The 18,703-nt window shown below is 45.4% G+C and overlaps 1 protein-coding gene across 4 annotated transcripts in view; it reads right to left on the bottom strand.

Moving 5' to 3' along the window:
• ASH2L (ASH2 like, histone lysine methyltransferase complex subunit) overlaps nucleotides 1–5,518 on the bottom strand; it is a 30,444-nt gene extending 24,926 nt beyond the window's left edge. The window contains exons 1-3 of one of the 4 annotated variants that reach the window (XM_088020952.1): nucleotides 3,185–5,518; nucleotides 2,456–2,522; nucleotides 2,197–2,342 (exon numbers count right to left, since the gene is read on the bottom strand). In XM_088020952.1, the coding sequence (XP_087877078.1) occupies nucleotides 2,197–2,342; nucleotides 2,456–2,522; nucleotides 3,185–3,372 (401 nt within the window). In that variant the 5' untranslated portion in view covers nucleotides 3,373–5,518. Of the gene's footprint in view, nucleotides 1–2,196; nucleotides 2,343–2,455; nucleotides 2,523–2,737; nucleotides 2,977–3,184 lie in introns of those variants that run through there. The other 3 variants (XM_088020951.1, XM_088020950.1, XM_088020953.1) reach the window with 3 other exon arrangements.
• Between the last annotated feature and the right edge of the window lie 13,185 nt (nucleotides 5,519–18,703).

The raw sequence follows: 18,703 nt of genomic DNA, 5'->3' as shown, positions 1-18,703 counted from the left end.
GATTTTTGGGAAGACATAAGTTATGAACTGGATTTGGGAAGATGAGTCGGTTTTCTTTTCTCTACATGAACTATGTATAGAGATGAGAAAGGGCCAACTAGGGGGCAGAGGGGCAAACTGCTGTAAACAAATTTGTCCCAGAGAGGGGATATGTCAGGGATATGGTTTTTAAAAAAAAAAAAAAAAAAAGTAAGGCTTGAAAGGTAAGAAGTGCAAGGAGCCAGGTAGAGTTGGATTTTTTCTGTGGATAATGGGAACTCCTTGAAGGAGATGTGACATGGTTAAAATTCTAAGTTTCATGACAGGATGGGTCTGAAGGAAGAGATTAGAAAAAGCAAACGTATGTAAGATGCTTTTTTGGCCGTTCCAGCAGAAGGTAAAGAAGGCCTCGGCCTCACCTAGGGTGAAATTAATAAACGGAAAGGACAAGACTGTACAAAGAAGAGAAAAAACCGGTAAAGCTTGGTGACTAACAGGGGGGGCAGAAGTGAAAGGATTCTAACTACTAAGGATGCTTGTATCACAAAGATGAAATCTTCTAAAAGGGGAGTTTGGGGGCAAGAGAAGACTTGTCTGTTTAGTGGCAGAGAGAAAGATGCCAATGGAGGGAGAGATTAAAAAAATGGTGGATGCTGAGGATATAACTGAGGGAACCAATGCACTGGAGAAGGAGGTGCGGTGGAGACTTCACCCAACGACTGGAAAAGTAGAGTACAGGGTGACCTTAGTCTTAAGGATAAAGTAACAGAAAAATACAAGACTGATTCAAGTTGTAAGAGAAGAAATCAAAATAAAAGCAGGTTTATCTTGGACTCAGCTGAAACTGGCTTAAGGTATCCTCAAAGAGAAGCTTCCCGAGTTGTGTCTATTGCCACCATTCAATAAATTAAGAAACGTTCTTGTGAATGTTAAGATTGAATTCCCTTGCCTTTACCTTGCTCTTGAAACCTTCCTGTTCAACAGCCCGCTGTGATAAAATCACCTACAGAGAGCAAAGCCTCAAACTAGAGATATGCAGGCAGTTGTTACTTAATTCAAATACAATCAGGTGTTTACAGCAGCCTTTTTCCAACCCTGCTAGCTCACTTCCTCCCTCTCAGCTGTGAAAGATAATCTGTCCCACCTAGTTGGGCTTTAGGTGTAAGTTCTCAAATTCAGGTACAAACTGGTTCCTACCAAAACTCCAAACCGTGCTTTGATTCTTCCTTAGATCACCCCAAGTTATCTCTCCGGTAAATTTCCCAGGCTGTCTATCCAAATAAACTCTCCTTGGCCAAAGGCGCCCGATTTTAGGTCTTGTCTAAGTGACCAGCTTTGCTTATCTTGTATATTTTCCCTACAGATCCTTCTACTAAGATCAATTCTTTCTTCCAGATCCTTCAGTATTTTTTTTCTTTTTTAAACATTCTACCAGTCACATGTTAATTAAACATTAGCATGTCTAAAACCCACTATAACTTTTTAACTAGAAAGCATAAAATAAATTATAAAGGAAGGTATTTCTTTGCAAACCCACCCAATGAGGAAGAATTTCAGAATTAATAATGCAGTCTTGAAACAATCTAAATTTACTTGCTAGTATGGACCATAAGGACCACCACAGAGAGCCAGCAGTAAAATTATTTCCATAGACAGTGAGTCAGTATCGAGCACTTGCTGTTGACTGAATCCCTACAATAAAGGAAAAAGCCTTTTATTCTCAATCAATCATAAAATGATTTTGATTAGAAGAGGAAGATTGGAAATATGCTGAGGAGTGAACACAGGATACGTAAAAGGAGTGAGTTAGAAGCCAAAAGGAAAAAGAATGGCTCAAGCCTGAAGAGGCACTGGTCATCTCAAATTTTTCACAGCAGGGTTTGTCTACCATAGACACCAACCCTTACCCCCAAATCCATAACACCCAATACAACATTTAAGTGATACTGTCCCATATTTGTTTATATATATATAGTGCTTCATAACGGCAGTTTTGTGTCCCAACCAGACTGTAAGCTCAAAACAAGCTCAAGAGGTAGAAAACACGCTCAGCTTATTAAACAACTTCTGATTCAAATCCCACTACTCACTGAACAGGGGTTAGAAGACACAGGAAATAATATGCTTTTATATTTGCCCACAAACTATTATTCAGCTGTTGAATATGTTGAGATTTATTTTACAAGGCAGTTTTTACAGACTACAAAAAATACTCACGAGGTATCTATGCCAAAGGTGTCAGCTGTGAACCATTTCGTACATATCCCACACTGCAGCTCTACCTCTCCCAACTGTCGGCCATTCTCTTCATCCACCGATCCAGCCTGAGTATCCATCACTTCTGAAGTATCCCCAGCACCTTCCTGTGTCCACAGAGCAATTAGAAAAGCAAGTCAGTTGACCCAACTGTATTTCTGACTCACTTAAAAGTTTAAAACCTATTTTGCCTTGCATACATCCAAAAAGAAATACTTACTAGTGTATCTTTTCCATTAGAGGATTCTGTCTCCAAACCACCACCTACGTCGACTGAATTTGCATCCCTACAAGATAATGGAAGCACTCAGTAAGAATTTTCAAGAGAAACAAACCTCAAAATGCCTATGCCCAAAGATAATGATCAAAGTCCAGCTGAACTTCACACTCCTACAGCTTTTTCAACTAAGCCTGTTCTCAGCCTGGATGCCCCGGGTTAGGAAGAACATGGCCTAGACAGACGCAGGCCCATAGGGCACAGGAAAGCCTAATCGGCCCTTACAGACAAAACTACATGGGGATGGAATTGGTCCCGGGGAAGGTTCGCAGGGATGCAGCTCTCCCACTGTTTTCAGAGGAACCGTTACTTCTTCCAGTCCGGCAATGCAAAGTGGTTTCTTCTGTGGGATATCTGAGGAGTGTCTGCTAGGAGAGAGAGCTTCGAGCCCCCTGTTAGGATGCAAAAGCAGGAGAGAGAACAAGAACCTTGACTCTCACAGACCGCGAAAGGTGCGGAAAGGGGCGTAGTTTCAGATACAGTTCAGAGGGGAGGGCCAAGGGGACGGGCCAAGCGGCGGGCGGGACTACAGTCCTGGAGGGGGCAGGGCGAGTCGTTGGCTGCAGGGCCTAGGTTCGGAGGGGGCGGGCAGGAGGGTTCCCGGGAGCCGCGGGATTCCAAGAGCGGAGGGCCTCCCTTCCTGTGTCCTCCTCGGGCTACAGGACGTCTTACCCGCTTTCTGCCTCTCCAGAACCGGGTTCCGCTGCTGGAGCAACAGATGTCCCCTCTCCAGCCGGGGCAGTTGCCACCGCTACCACCGGTTTTGTCTCCCCTTCTTCCGCCGCTGTTGCATTTGCGGCCGCGGCTGGGCCGGGTCCTGCATCCACTCCGGGTCCGGGTCCGGTTCCCGCCGCCGCCATCACTGCCGCCTCCCAGAGTTCTCGCGAGAATACTATCTCCGTCTCGCGTGAGTTGCTGCCTGGCTTTGTAATCTTCAAACAGTAAAGGCCCTTGATGGGTCCACAGCCTGCCTGAGGAACGGGCACTCCCAGCCCACTTTAAGGTGGGGCGGGCAGGCCGAGGCGGGCGGGGTCTCTGAGTTTGGACTGCTCCGGGTGAAGGCGTTGGAGGCAAGAATACTAGTTGGCTTTTCTCTAGGACTTACTGCATTTCAGGGCTGGACACTGGAAATCACCGCGCAGTCGAGGCGCCTTGAGAGCGCTGGGTGCCTACGGACTCTGAAGGTTGTGCTGTGCAGCAAACATTCCTCACCGTGAAATGTGGAAAACGTCTACAAACGCTAGCTAGCACTCACTGCCCCGCCCCAGAAGCAGGTCGCTCTACAGCCCTCGAGATCTGCCACTTGGAGCACGTTTTCAAGTGGCCATCTAGCCTAGACTGTGAATCCAGAGCCCCAGCTACACAGGGCGAGGCGGAGAGGGGATATGGATGGAATATCCAGGTGGTAGAGGTAAGCAGCAGTGTGTGTTCTGGAAGCTGCAAGCCGCTTAATATTGTAAGAGAAAGAAAATGGAGCCCAAATTAGGAAGCCAAGTTGCTAGAGGACTTACTGGTTGAAAGATTTGCCTTGGAGAAAGGAACAGGTATCGACAAAAGGTAAGAACTCGAGGAATTAACGGCAGTATTGGTAGGTGAAATCACTGGAGTAGAATCATTTAGAGCCATGTCTTCAAACTCGAGAATACTAACCTCATGAAGTATTCAGACCAGGACAGTTTTCAGGAAATCAATGTGTACATCCTCATTTTTCGAAAGTTGCCTAAGGACACACTTTTCTCCCATTTTACAAAAGAAGGGCATACCTCTCTCCAATCCTGAATCAGATCTATGATGTACTGCCTGAGGGTGTACAAACCTATGGGATTCCAGACACAAGAACACTTGGAAATATGTAGGTATTTGGATTTTGCAATTGGTTCCCAAGTATTTGCTTTCATCAAAATTGAAGGAGGACATAATTGAGTTACCAGCTGAGAGATTATTTTAAAAATTGTTGGTGATAAAGTCTAAAAGTAATGGGTGAAACTTTAAGAAGAAACAATACTTTCACAGACTCAAGGTATCTCCCCCCAAATATTTAATAGTTATAGTGGCGGTTTTAACATATGGCCACAAAATCTGTGATACTGCTTCCTCCAGGAGGTAGAGCTTGAATTCCACTTCTTGAGTGTGTGGGCTGGACTTACTTCTAAACAATAAAATGTGAAAAAGGAAAACAGTAATTTTTACAGTGAAAAAACTGACAGACTCCACCTTAGCTAAGTGGTCAAGGTTAACACCCCAGTAATAAATCAGGTTGATATCATTTGCCCCCTGATATGATGCAATGAGAAAGACTTCATTTCTGGAATTCTTCCCCCAAAATTCATAACCCCAGTCTAATCAAGAGGAAACAGTCAAATCCAAATTGAGACATTCTAGAAAATAACTGATAAGTACACTTCAAAACAGTCAACATCATGAAAGACAAGAAAAGACTGAGAAACTCTGGAGACAAGGAGATCACAACTAAATGCAGTGTGGTATCCTGGATTAGATCCTGGAACAGAGAAGGGATATTAGTGGAGAAACTGGTGAAATTAACAATGTCTGTAGTTAATACTCTTACAGCAATGTTAATTTCTAATTTCTGATCAATGTACTGTGCTTTAAGATGTCAACATCAGGGGAAGCTGGATCAAGGCTATATGGGGGAACTCTGAACTATCTGTGATTCTTCTGTAAATCTAAAGTAATTGAAAATTTAAATTAAAAAAATTGATGGTAGATCACAATGTGATTTGGCATAGAACTTTGAAGGAGTTTAAAGAATTGTATTCAGCAGATTCAATAAATCCTAGATGGGAATCTGCTTATTTATGTAAACAAAGATTATCAGCTCTTACATGTATAAAAGATGAAAAATAGGATTAGTATTGATGCTAAACCTGTCTCATTCTAGCAATGGTGATATTCATCCATGGATGGGATTGAAAGAAATAAATTCTCAGTCTCATTAAGAGTTACATCTCCAATAAAATTCTAATTTTGATGTTTGATTATCAAAATTTATGCATTTATTTGATCAATTGAATTCTATGCAATAAAGAAGATTTTGACACTAGAGCCTTGTGGTCACGGGAAGTTTTTAAAATGGTAATTTCGACTTATACATATATGTATTTTTAAAATATTTTACTTTATTTTTAAGATTTATTTATTTGAGAGAAAGAGAGAGCAAGGGGAGGGAGAGGGAGAAAGAGAGAAGCAGACTCTCCGCTGAGGGCAGAGCCAATGAGGGGCTGGATCTCATGACCCTGAGATCAGGACCTGAGCTAAAATCAAGAGTCTGGAGGCTTAACCGACTGAGCCACCCAGGCACCCCTTAAAAATTTTATTTTCAAGTAATCTCCACACCTAACATGGGGCTCAATTCACAACCCCAAGATCAAGAGTTGCATGCTCTACCAATTGAGCCAGCCAGGTGCCCCATCAACTTTACTTCAGAGAAGTATTATAAACTTTCTAGTATAAAAATAGATATTTACACATAGTATTACCTGTATATTATGTATCTCTATATATGTTACATTTTATCTTATGAGTGAAAAAGAACAATTCGGAGTTTTTTTTTTTTTTAAGATTTTACTTACTAAAAAAAAAAAAAAGATTTTACTTACTGGGGCACCTGGGTGGCTCAGTTGGTTAAGCGACTGCCTTCAGCTCAGGTCATGATCCTGGAGTCCCGGGATCGAGTCCCACATCAGGCTTCCTGCTCAGCAGGGAGTCTGCTTCTCCCTCTGACCCTCTTCCCTCTCGTGCTTTCCATCTCTCATTCTCTTTCTCTCTCTCTCTCTCTGAAATAAATAAATAAAATCTTAAAAAAAAAAGATTTTACTTACTTACTTGGGGGAGGGGTAGGCAGAGGGAGAAGCAGGCTCCCTAATCAACTGAACCACTGAGGGAGGCATCCCAGTTGTTTGGGTTTTTTTTTTTTAAAGACTTTATTTGTCAGAGAGAGAGCACAAGCAAGGGGAGTGCAGGGCAGGCAGAGGAAGAAGCAGGCTCCCTGCTGAGCAAGGAGCCCGATGTGGGACTCAATCCTAGGACCCCGAGATCATGACCTGAGCCTAAGTCAGATGCTTAACAGACTGAGCCACCCAGGCGCCCCCAATTCTGAGTTGAGAGAGGAAATGAGATGTAAAATTTCCAACTATTAAAACTTGTTCATATATCTTTTGAATGGATGATGGCAGGTGTCAAATTGCTACAGTGGAAATTTCTTTTTAGTTTTATTTAACAATGCTAATGTTTGCAATCCACCTGAAATCCTCTGCAGGTAATTAAACTTACAATGATAAATTCATGCAAACAAAATCATGCAAACAAAATTTTGAAGACCACTAATTTAGAACAGTGTCTTTCAAATGTTCAACCACAACTCACATGATACGTTTTGCCGTGTGACCCAGTAGACACATTATTTACAATTAAAAGATTCATGAAACAATCTGCACTCTGTGTAATATCTTTTTTTTTTTTTAATGCCAGCAGTGACACATTGGATTGATTTGACAGCTTCAGAGACTCATGTAACATGTTTGAAATAGTCCCTAAACAAATGTTTGGCTGTAAAGGTGAGAGAACAATTGAATGATAGCTGGAAGGGAATGCAGAGTGAGGGGATGGAGCTAATGACACACTTTTATTCATCAGTAGGGAGCCAGAGGTTGAAAATATAGGAGAGGTGGTGGTTGATGGAGCAGCTTTGTAAAGACTGGGTCAAAGAGCTGAGGCAGCTGGCCAACAGAGAAGTTAGGCTTGATGGCAAGGAGAGAATCCATTCATCTGAGACAGGAAGAAATCCGGAGGGTGGAAATACGGACGTGGCTTGTAATTAGGACTAGGGCACCACAAGACAGTACAGGGGGCTGACAGCCTCGCTGAGCTCTGAGCCTTCACAGCTGTGGTGATTTCAGTTTATATCTTCCAGTTCCTGCAACAGCACTCGGCTATATGACAGCGGAAATGAAACAGTCTGAGTTTTCAGTTTTGCCAGGCACATTAAGGGCCAGGAGAAAAGGCAATCAAAGACGATAGCCAGAAAGCAGTTCAGATGATTAACTGTGACACCAGAGGAAGCGGGAAAACAGGGAATTCAGTGTCCAGAAGTCCAGATGAAAAGGCAGGAACTGGAATGGGGAGAGGTTGAAGTCAGAGAATATTTGAGTTTCAAGATTTTAGGAGAATTCAGAGCACCTGGGTGGCTCAGTTAAGCGTCTGCCTTCGGCTCAGGTCATGATCGCAGGGTCCTGGCATCGAACCCCACATCAGACTCCTTGCTCAGTGGGGAGTCTGCTTCTCCCTTTCCCTCTGCCCTCCCCCTGGCTTGTGCTCTCTCTCTCTCTCTCTTTCTCGCTCACTCTCTCTCTCAAATAAAAGATTTAGGAGAATTCCAGAGCCAGCTCACCTGTGGGTAAAAATGGGTAAGGCTCAGGTGGAACCAGACCTAATTTCTAGAATTGGAAAGCAAGGCATCCCCCACACTGAGCAGCTGCTCAAGATAAAGGTTAACAGATCACTAATAGCACCGGGTTAGAAATTCAGGATGGATAAATGGGAGAAACTTCACATTTTTAGAAGCTCTCCTTGTCCACCGCAGGGAACTCCCCCAGCTTGCCAGAAAGCTGTCTCCATCTGCTTGCTGGAGGGTGTATTCGCCTGGCCCTGGTGAAAATATGGAGCCCATTCTCTCATCCTCAAACACAGTATTCAGAATGCTCACAATTGTTATTTTTGAGCAGTGGGTTGATAAAGACTGCCTCTTATTCTCTCCGTTTTCCAAGTGTTTGACAGTGTACAAGTGTTGCTCAAATCAGAAGTAAATAAAGGCTTAAAAAAAAAAAGACTCGTCTCCTTCCTCATTTTTCTCCAGATCTGTCTGGAGATTTGTCCCTTTTCAGTTGTGCCTCCCTCCGGCCTATTGTAGTTGTTCACCTCATTAGGATTACCACACCTAAATCTTCCAGGTTCAGGGTTTCCTACTCCAGTTCAGCCCGGCCAGTCGTTTGACACCTCTGTAGCACTGCATCTCTCCTTAGCAAGCTACTTAACTGCCTTTCAGAGAAAACGCAGACTCAGCTCCGTGTTCAAGAGTGCCCAGCCAATGAGCTCCAGCCCTGTTGGAACCCACCATCCTCAGGGTACCCCATCCCATCTTCAGATCTCTAGGGTCCTGCTTGCCTCCATTTGGATTGCCCCCCACCTCCTTGTATCCGTGTGCATTACATCAAGGGTGTCTGGGTTGCTCAGTTGGGTTAAGTGTCTGCCTTAGCCAGGGTCCTGGGAACCCAGCCCCACATCATTGGGCTCCCTGCTCATTGGGGAGCCTGCTTCTCCCTCTCCCTATGCCCCTCCCCCACTCATGCTCCCTCGCGCATGCTCTCTCTCTCTCTCTCAAATAAAATCTTTAAGAGGAAAAAAAAGACTCACAGCTAAGTTATTACCCCCTGGAAAACTTGCTTCACGCAGTCTTTATGTGAGTGTATGTGATTCAGTAGTCCTCAGCTGCAAATTAGAATATTTTATTGTAGACCCAGTGTCCATAATCCTGGTTGGTTCACCTGTATGAGGTCAAGCACAGGTGATCATTTCATTTCTAACAAACCATGATGTCTTATGAATAATTGGCTCCTCTAAAATGTTCAAAAGCAATCAGCACCCCACTCTGCATGCAGTTCACGTTTGTTTGTTTTTTTTTTTTTTTGCTTGAGCTGCTCCCTGTGGCTTGAACAGCAAATGTTAAAAACCAAGTTTCAAAACAGTATTGTTTCACCCATGGGAGTTAATTATTTTGGATAAATAGGGCACCTGGCTGGCTGTTAATAGAACATGCGACTCAATCTTAGGGTTGTAAATTCGAGTCTCATGATGGGTGTAGAGATTACTTAAAAATAAAATCTTAAATAAAAGAAGCAATTATTTTGACTGATGGATCTTCTGGATTCGAGAATAAAAAGAGTGTAAAGGAAAAAACAGTATTGGGGCTCCTGGCTGGCTCAGTCAGAACATGAGACTCTTGATCTTGGGGTTGTGGGTTTGAGCACCACATTGGGTGTAGAGATTATTTAAACAAACTTTAAAAGGGGGGGGGGCACCTGAGTGGCTCAGTTGGTTGAGCATCTGCCTTCGGCTCAGGTTATGATGCCAGGGTCCCGGGATCGAGCCCCACGTCAGGCTCCCCTGCTCCGCAGGGAGCAGGGAAGCCTGATTCTCCCTCTCCCACTCCCCCTGCTTGTGTTCCCTCCCTCGCTGTGTCTCTGTCAAATAAATAAAATCTTTAAAAATAAAAAAAACTATTATGTTGTGATCCCACTTTTGTAAGTTTGTTAGTATACACAAAAAAATAAATCTGGATTATAGCTTTTATCAGTGGTTATCTCTGAGGGAATGCAGGTGTTTACACAGACTTTCTGTAATATACTTCTGTAGTATCTTAGATTTTTCTATGAATTGGATTTGTAATCAGAAAAGGTGAACACGGGCTCCTGGGTGGCTCAGTCCGTTAAGCGTCTGCCTTCGGCTCAGGTCATGACCCCAGAGACCTGGGATCGAGTCTAGATCAGGCTCTCTGCTCAGCAGGGAGTCTGCTTCCCCTTTCACTCTCCCTCTGTGCTCTTTCTCTCTCAAATAAATAAAATCCTTAAAAAAGAAAAAGTGAACACATTTTTAAGAACTTTACACATATATGAACTAAACCACACAAAGTAATTTCCCCAGGATAAGTGTTGAAGTGAACTAACCTACTTCTATCATCTTTTAAGCCGAAAAATGATGTTCCAGACCCTTAAGGAACTGAAGATTTTCTTCTCATTTAAAAACAAAACCAGGACATATATGAGCCGGTTTCTAATTGTTGCTGGATTACTTCCCAGAAACTTACCCAAGCTGTGTCCATTTTGTCTCTCCACCAAGCAGCCACACTAACTTCTTGCATGAGTATTTTCTTGCTGTTCTGAGAATGAAGCTTTCCAGAAAGCTCTACAACTTAAAAACCTAGTTCCAAACCTTCCTCCTCCTAAGAGTCAGTTTTAACAAAATAGTGACATCGAGCAGTACTTTGCAGATGCTGAAAAGTCTGGGGGTGGGGCCTGAGATTCTTGCATTTCTAACGAGCTCCCAGGTGGTGGCAAGGATGCTAGTCTGAGGATCATGCTTTGAGTGGCAGGGAGTAGAGTATTTCTAACCCTATTTCACCTCCCCACTAGCTTCTCTCACGTGATCCCTTGCAACAGGGCTTTGTGTACAACTGGTAATAACTAACCATGCTTAGCGAGTAGCTAACATAGCAGAATAATTCCGAACAGTAATGGATTTCCCGTCTTTCCTTTTCCCTCTTTAGTCTTATTGCCACAACCCCTCTCCCTTCCCACATAGTGCTTAACCCTAGCTATACATTAAAATCACCTGAGGAGCTTTAGAAAAAACAGGCAATGCCCCTTGGCCAATACAATTCAACCTTGTAAAGGAGGGATCCAGGTATTGATAGCTTTAAAAAAAAGCTTCCTATGTGGTTCTAATGTGCAACCAGGGTTGCCCTGTCCTTCATTGACTGAAGGAGCGCTAGGGCAAGGTGAAACAGAGAGAGTCATCTGCGTTCCTTAGATGTCCAGAAAGGACTCATAACTAAGATACTTGGGATACATACTTCTACCCCCATGGGGTGTGCCATGATTGTGGGGTAAGTCTAGATAGACTGGGACTGAGCCTTGTAGAGATTTCGGTGCCCTTGTGTGGCACAGGGGAGACAGAATGACTCCCACACCCTCTAACCTGGCCCAGAAGTAGCAGAGGGGGCTGGGCTGCTGGAGCTGAAGAGGCCGGGCCTTCAATGCCCCAGTGGGCTCATCACTGAACACTGGATGGGGCAAGGGAAGGCTCAGTGGATGCCTTGGAGATGAGGCTTAGGTATACCACCCCCAAAAGAAATGTAAAGAGAATATAAAGAGAGATTATGTTGGATAATATAGTCCCATTCCTTGCTAACTTGAGTTGTGGACGAAGATTCACATCTGTAACACTGGCAAAGATTCAAGTGTTGGCCCTTCAGAAACACTGTATTTGTACTTTATATAGAGGGTTCTTGAATTACCAAGGGGCCTCCTGTCCCCAGGGGAGAGAACTTGTGGGGAAACAGCATGTCCCATCCCCATACCAGCCTTTGCCAAAAGTTTCTGGGCCCTTTCCGAAAAAAGAGCAGTGGGTCAGATGTCCAGGACTCTGTTCCCTGCTCCCCCTTCTCCCCATACCTCCAAATTTTTTATCTATAAAGCAAAAAAACCCAAAACCAAAACAAAAAATGTTGTATTTGTTGTAACTTCACCAAAAGATGATAACTGTGGTGGTGCATCTCAATGGAGCATTTATTTAGTCTCTGCCTGAGCTCTTGGTCCTTAATCTCTTGTGTATATAAACAGTTTAAACTAAACACTCCTGATTACTCCCAGTAACCAGGTATCTGAGTCCTAAAACCAGTGAAAAGGGTTTTATTCTTCCTTTCATTAGAAAAAAGTAAGCTCCACATGGGTGGGGATTTTTGTGTTTTACTTACTGATGTATCCCACACACCTACAAACTGTGCCCCCCACACAAGAAGGCACTCGGGAAATATTTGTTGAATGAATGGAACTGTGTCTCCTGTGAAGGATCGTCCCACTGTGAGCCCAAAGGTACCAGCAGCGCCACTGGGCAAAAGTGGCCCAGAGGGGGGGCGCCTGGGTGGCTCAGTTGGTTAAGCGACTGCCGTCGGCTCAGGTCATGATCCTGGAGTCCCAGGATCGAGTCCCACATCGGGCTCCCTGCTCAAATAAATAAATAAAATCTTAAAAAAAAAAGAATTAACAAAAAAGTGGCCCAGAGGGTTCAGCAAGGGAGTCCTCTGGAGTCTGAGGAGTTTGGGAACAAGTTGCTTTTATATGCCTAAGCACATAAGGGCACCTACTGGCTGATTCTCCACTCTGGCCCTTGTAGTGGATGCAAGCTTGCTGTGATAGTTTGGACTAACAGAGCTGACATCCTCAGATTAGGTAGCTCAGTGGTTCTCAAAGTGTGGTCCCAGGACTAGCAGCATCAGAATCATCTGGGAACTTACTAGAGAACGCAAATTCTCACGCTCCACTCCAGACTTACTAAATCAGAAACTCTGGGGTCCAGCCTAACAGTGTGTCTTAACAAGCTCTCCAGGTCATTCCAATGCCCTCTAAAGTTTGAGCATCGCTGATGTAGCGGGATGATGGGCAGGAGGATGAGCTAGAGGAGGACCAAGTGTTGAAAATTCAGGGCCTATTTTGAATGCTGGGAGAGGGGTGGTGGTGTGCATCCAAGCAAAAAGATGCTTCCTGCCCCCCTGCAGTTCCTCAGTGGTGAAGACTGTTTAGAATGCATGGGGTGGATAGGAGTTTCTGTGGTGAGAGTCCCTGTGGAATATTGGAGGCCAAAAAGATGGCCAGGGAAAGAGTGAACTTAAAATTTTCCCTTGTTCTAGAACTAGTAAGTTCTGACCAGACGTGGTCGGCAGTTGTTCTGTTGGAATTGCAGGGGATGAGGCATAGTCAGGAGCTCAGAGCATAAATGAAGGTGTACAGTACAAGAAACTGGAATAACTGGAAAGGTCAGGAGGACAGCAGTTATGAGAATTGAGGTGGGGCAATGAGAGTGAGCTTGCCTCATTCAGGAGTCCATGAAGACTCCTCGGGAGAGATAATGTTATGACCTCCTTTCTCTCCCTTCCTTGACAAAAGAAAGCTTCTGACTGAACCGTAAACTTTCATGCAGTTACTCATGCAGGGATTTATGTTTTCATGATGCAGACCCAAGAGCTAGGGCCCTCTGCTACCCACCCCTCACTGGATCCAAATACCCATCGGTCACATATATTTTGTGTAGCATCCATGCAAATGCTACACATAGCAGGTCAGCTGTTTTGAGGGGTCAGGATCAACAGCTCTTCCTTGGGCTGATAATGTCTTCCTGTTGGTGATGGCTTGTCTTCAACCCTGGAGGAACATGAAAGGAGCTGTCACATCTGAGATAAAGAAGAAAGAATTGGGAGTCTCCAGGAGGGAAAGAAGAGTCGGTGTTTGAAATTTCATTCTGGTTGGAGGTGCCAAATCCTGTCAATGGAGGGACTATTCACTGATGACTGAGTGGCATTTCCAATTATATCTTGACTATAGCAAAAAAAAAAAAAAAAAAAAATGGTGTTGCCATCTTCTTCTTTTGTGGTTTGAGATCTCCCAAACCCAGGGTTAAATAGGGGGAGGTAATGAACCAAAACGCACACACATTACAAGGTGCCTACGTAAAAATTCTCTTTTGCCTCTAGGTCCCTTGTGCTGCAAAAAGCTGATCTGGTTTAGATGCCATCTATGACGGAAAGGAGAGAGGAAATCATGCAACTTTTCCCCCAAGTCAGTACCACTAGCGTAATTTGTCAGTGAATTGAGTAAGCCTGTAAGCCCGTTCAGCAGGTTTACAGAGCGTTTGAGTTCAATGCCACTATGTAGAACATCAGAGCTTTCTAGTATGTTGTAAATATCCCTTGTCTGAGTTAAGAGGCTCAGCTCAGAAGCCAGGAAACACAGCTCTGGATGGGCTTCTCGGTGGTTCTTGAAGTACTCAGGAGCTGAAACTGTCCCAGGGGTTGGGGGATGACCTGAGTGACAACGACATTTATATCCATGATTCCAGTGCAAATCTGAACCTATCCTGATAGAGCCTAAGGAAAGCGTTTTTAACAGTTCAGAGTCCTGTCCTTTTGGAAGGCAGTCTTGGTTCTCCCATGTTAGGGTGGAGTGACTCAGAACAATTTTACAGGCAACCTAACGGTGAACGTTCAAGTTGAGAAGCCATGGAAGAGTAAACTTTGTTCCTAGGTGGATAGCGCCACCTGGCTATAGTTGGTGAGCTGAGGTCTGAAGGCAGTACGGTGGCATGCATGGCTCCGTTTGGCTGGCGGGAGTTGGGGGGAGGGTTGTCACTAGCTTGTCCCAAATGAGGTCTGAGCAGTGCATAGTGTTCTACGCTACCCCTGGTTCTAACCCCCGATACACCTCTGGTCACACTGTCTGGAAAATTTGTCCCTCAGTATACTTCTCAGAGAATGAGGGGCCAGTCGCATAATCTTAAGATAATGTGAAGAAGTGCGCTTAGGTCTACAATACCGGTGGCACCCCTCACTTTCCCTCACCTAACTGAATGGAACAGAGTAACGGAGATGTAGGCTTTCTTCCTTGTCTTAATGAACTCTTCCAGCAGGAGGCAGCACGAACTTGAGTATTGCAGCTGGAAACTCAAACCTCTCCTATAGAGAACCTGAGATTACGGAACAAATGACCGCTCAAAAGTCTTCCTTCAGAAACCAGCGCCCTGAGCTATGGCCTCTGAACAGCTCGGGGAAGGAGGGGTTCACTTCCAGTCTGGCCATGGAGTCCCCTCTCTCCCTACAGACTATTTGCCAAGTCATATTCTTTGGAATGTGTACATTCAAGAAAACCTAATCTTCAGGGGTTATACTTTCCCCCGATTAATCTGCCGTTTCCTCACCTTCTCATGTTGATTTAACCTGCTGCAGATGAGGAGGGAGGCCTTGTTCTAGTTATTTCCAGAAACAGAGGTATCTACTGCCTGTCACTGGGGAGCTGGCTCTTCCTTGCGGGATTCATGGTCCCATAGCAAGGGGCACGTGTCCTCTGCTTAGCAGGGCAGGGAGGGTTGGCTAAGTTCTGAACCTTATTTTGAGGAGGCCAGGTTTGTGATTTCAGCAATGAAAGCTGAGTATACAAGACAAGAATCCCGCAAAGCCTCAATCCCTAAATGTATGTTACCCCCGCGACGTCAGCACCTGGAAAGTAGAGCTTTGTTGTGCCCACTGCTCTGGTTTTTAAAGATTTTATTTATATGACAGAGAGGGGAGGGACAGAGAGAGAGAGAGAGAGAGGGCGCACAATCAGGGGGAGTGGGAGAGGGAGAGGCAGGCTCCCTTGCTGAGCAGGGAGCCCAACGCGGGGCTCAATCCCAGGACCTTGTCAAGACTTGAGCCAAAGGCAGGCAGACACTTAACCGAAGGTGCCTCAGGGTTGGTCTTTTATAGAAAGCTAACCAGGGAACTTAAATCCTTAACATCTCTATTGATAACACCTTCAATGGCTTACTTCCTTTTAGGGTGTGGTTCTTTGTTGGCCACAGGTGATTATCATAAAGACACCCACACCCACACGACCCACCCCGCACCCTGCACGCCTAGGAGAGGGTGGTCCTCCATCCCGAACATTCCTTGGTTTTCACCCTCATCCCCATCCCCTAATTCTGAACAATCCACTGAACATCCGAAGAACTGCCTGGTTCTAGTTACCTTCACCTGATTCACCTTAACATGTCTGGCACTGCCTTATACTTCCAACTGACATCCTAGTTGTCTAGGGCTCGGAATCTACAGAACCCAGACCTCAGTTCCAACCAGTGTGGTATAAAGAGCATGCATGGGCTTTGGAGCTGGACAGACAAGCTGGAATCCTAATTCTGACGCACAGCCACCACGGACGTAAGTAAAATGGGAATAAAACAACTACCTTAAAAAAAAAAATCTACCTTGTTTTTGGGGCCATGAATAAGATTGTAGTAAAGCTCCAGGCATACAAAAGGCATTCAACCAATAGCTTTTTTCCCAATAATCTAATCTTAGGCTATCTAAATTTACCTTGTCCTACAAGAACACGCTGGAGCCTCACATGATACTCCTACGCACACTCCCGCAGTTTCCCCCACAGCCCACCCTGCCTTCACAATCTTCAACTGCTCAGGTCCAGCTTCACTCCACTTACAAGCACTTCACCATGCCTCCTCGGATTTTGTCCTCAGGTGGTGGGCTTGACATTCTGTATTGCCTCAAGGTCCAGCACCTTGCTGGGTATGCATAAGAGGCTTAGCAAAGTCTTGTTAAATCAGACTGAGGTTGGATTTAGCTGGAAAAGACCACTTGCGGGTCTATGCATGAACCCTGCCCCTCCAGAGGTACTGGTTTTCAAACCAAGGGATTTCTTGCTTGGCTGTGCCCTTGGGCCCTTCCTTGAGTCACGTCCATGGTGAATGTCTCACGAAAGGCCGCTGGTAGAAAGATGACCTTGTCTGGCTTCCTGGGAGTCTGAGGGATGCCCACAGCTGTGCCAACAGCAGCAAGGAGGTTGGAAAATCACTGGCGCTCAGGTCCCTACTGAACTCGTGCTCCCTGGGAACATTCCCCAAGGTTCTGGTTCCAGCCTTCTCGCTGTTTACTCGGTGCAACTGCTAACCCCGCGTTCCCATCCAACCTCTCTTCTGGGCTACCCAGCCCAGACACCTCCCACACGTCTCTCCTCCTTCCACCAAGTGCCATCAAGCCTCCTTTCCCAGGAGAGAGTATTGCAGACTCCACTGTCCTGATTCAGCCTCTTCATCCACACGCAGAAAACCCAACGGCTTTAACATTCCTCCAGCTACACTGCTCTTGGTCCCTGCACATACATCTGCCATTCTTGACCCAGGAAGGCCTTTCCTAAATAGGGTCCTATAAAGTCCCTCCTCTTCTCTGAAGGTTTCTCAGATTCCCTTAACCTATGGCATCGGCACAGTTACCACCCACTGGACAACCACAGAAGTATCGCTTTATGACGTTTCTAGGTGTCCTATCTGCAGCACCTCGCATCTCCAGACCAGGTTTGTAATACCTCAGGCACACACACCACGGCTTAAAACACTTCTTTGTATTCCCTGGCTCACAGCATGTGGCAGTGGTCCCCCAGTTGTCCCCACGTTCCCAAGCCAAACTCTGATTGTTTCCTAGGGCATCCCACAAAAGCTTTAATAAGACTCAGTACATTGGGATGTTAAATTGGGCCATGGGAGCCTTCTCTCTGTCATAGATCTTCACCATTTCATAGCACCCAGCTAAAATGATGCTCAAGAGAGGCGCCTGGGTGTCTCAGTCAGTTAAGCAACTGGCTCTGGATTTCTGCTCAGGTCATGATCTCAGGGTCCTGGAATCAAGTCCCACCCCCCTTCCCATCAGACTCTGTGCTCAGCGGGGAGTCTGAAGATTCTCCCTCTCCCTCTATATACCCCCACCCATGCTCGCTCTAAATCTTTCAACACCTGGGTTTTCTGGAGGATACTTGTGTTCACTGGGAAAGGCATACAACTTGTAAATGATTTTCTTATTGTCAGAAAAGCCTATTTTTTTACCCTCTCTTGGACTGTAAGATGTAGGACCAAGGGGAATGGAAATATCATGCAGACTTGTGAGCAAGACCTCAGGTTGGATGCTTTTACTGGAAAGCTGAGGGACTGGGAAGGCTGATTGGTCTCTATCCCGATCCTAGTTGGAGCTTTAGTTGTCTTTGCTCTGGCAGTGGCCCCTCAGTCTTGCTTTCTATCTATATGCAAAGAGTATGCTGTGTGCCTGAAGCCAGCATGCCACTAGGGCTGGGCCCTTCCACATGCCCTCCCCAGGCACACGGATTCCACCTGCCTCCAGAGTCCCTGTGAGGGGAGGGGACTCCAACTCAGCTGTAGGAAAGGCCAGGCAAAGGACTTGGCCACTAAGGCCTGCTGCTCCCCAAATGGCGGTTTGACAAGTGCTAGTAGTCCAGAACTGTAAGGTCATTGTAACTGTAAGCCATTGCCTCTTGACCAAAGGCCATTCACCCCCGCATATCCTGTAATGAGAAACACCTGCTATTTTTCAGCAAGCCCTCTGCCCGCCATTCAAGGCCCCTAGAAACCTGGCCCTTCTATGGCCGTTTATAAAAGCCGTCCCCACCCACACAAATCGCCGGCTCTGGCTAAAGTGGGCAACTTGACGTCTAAAGTGGGCAACTTGACGTCTTGTGCTTGAATGCCCTGGTTCTCCAAGACCATTTGACCTTGGCAATACTGGGCCCCTGCCTCTCCTCAGCCCACTCCTTCGCAGGAGCCCAGCTGCAGCATCACCTCCATGAGGTCTCTACTTGCATGGACCATTCTCTGGTAACCAATCCTATACAATCTTTTATACTACCTTTCCTTCTGGGCAAATCTTACGCTTCAGTGAGCTCCTCAAGGCAGAGCCCTTGTCTCATGTTTGTGTCCCCTGGGGAGCTCACACAAAGGGATCACTGGACAAATATGAGGGGTGCATAGGTCAAAGACACACTATATCATCCAAGGCTCAGGTTCTTC

Source organism: Eumetopias jubatus, unplaced genomic scaffold, assembly GCF_037043125.1.
Source record: "Eumetopias jubatus isolate StellerSeaLion01/CBP00866 unplaced genomic scaffold, mEumJub1_p1.0 scaffold_2, whole genome shotgun sequence".
NCBI classification, from domain to species: Eukaryota; Metazoa; Chordata; class Mammalia; order Carnivora; family Otariidae; genus Eumetopias; species Eumetopias jubatus.
Note: the sequence above shows the minus strand (reverse complement) of the source record. Positions and strands in the feature narration are given on the sequence as shown.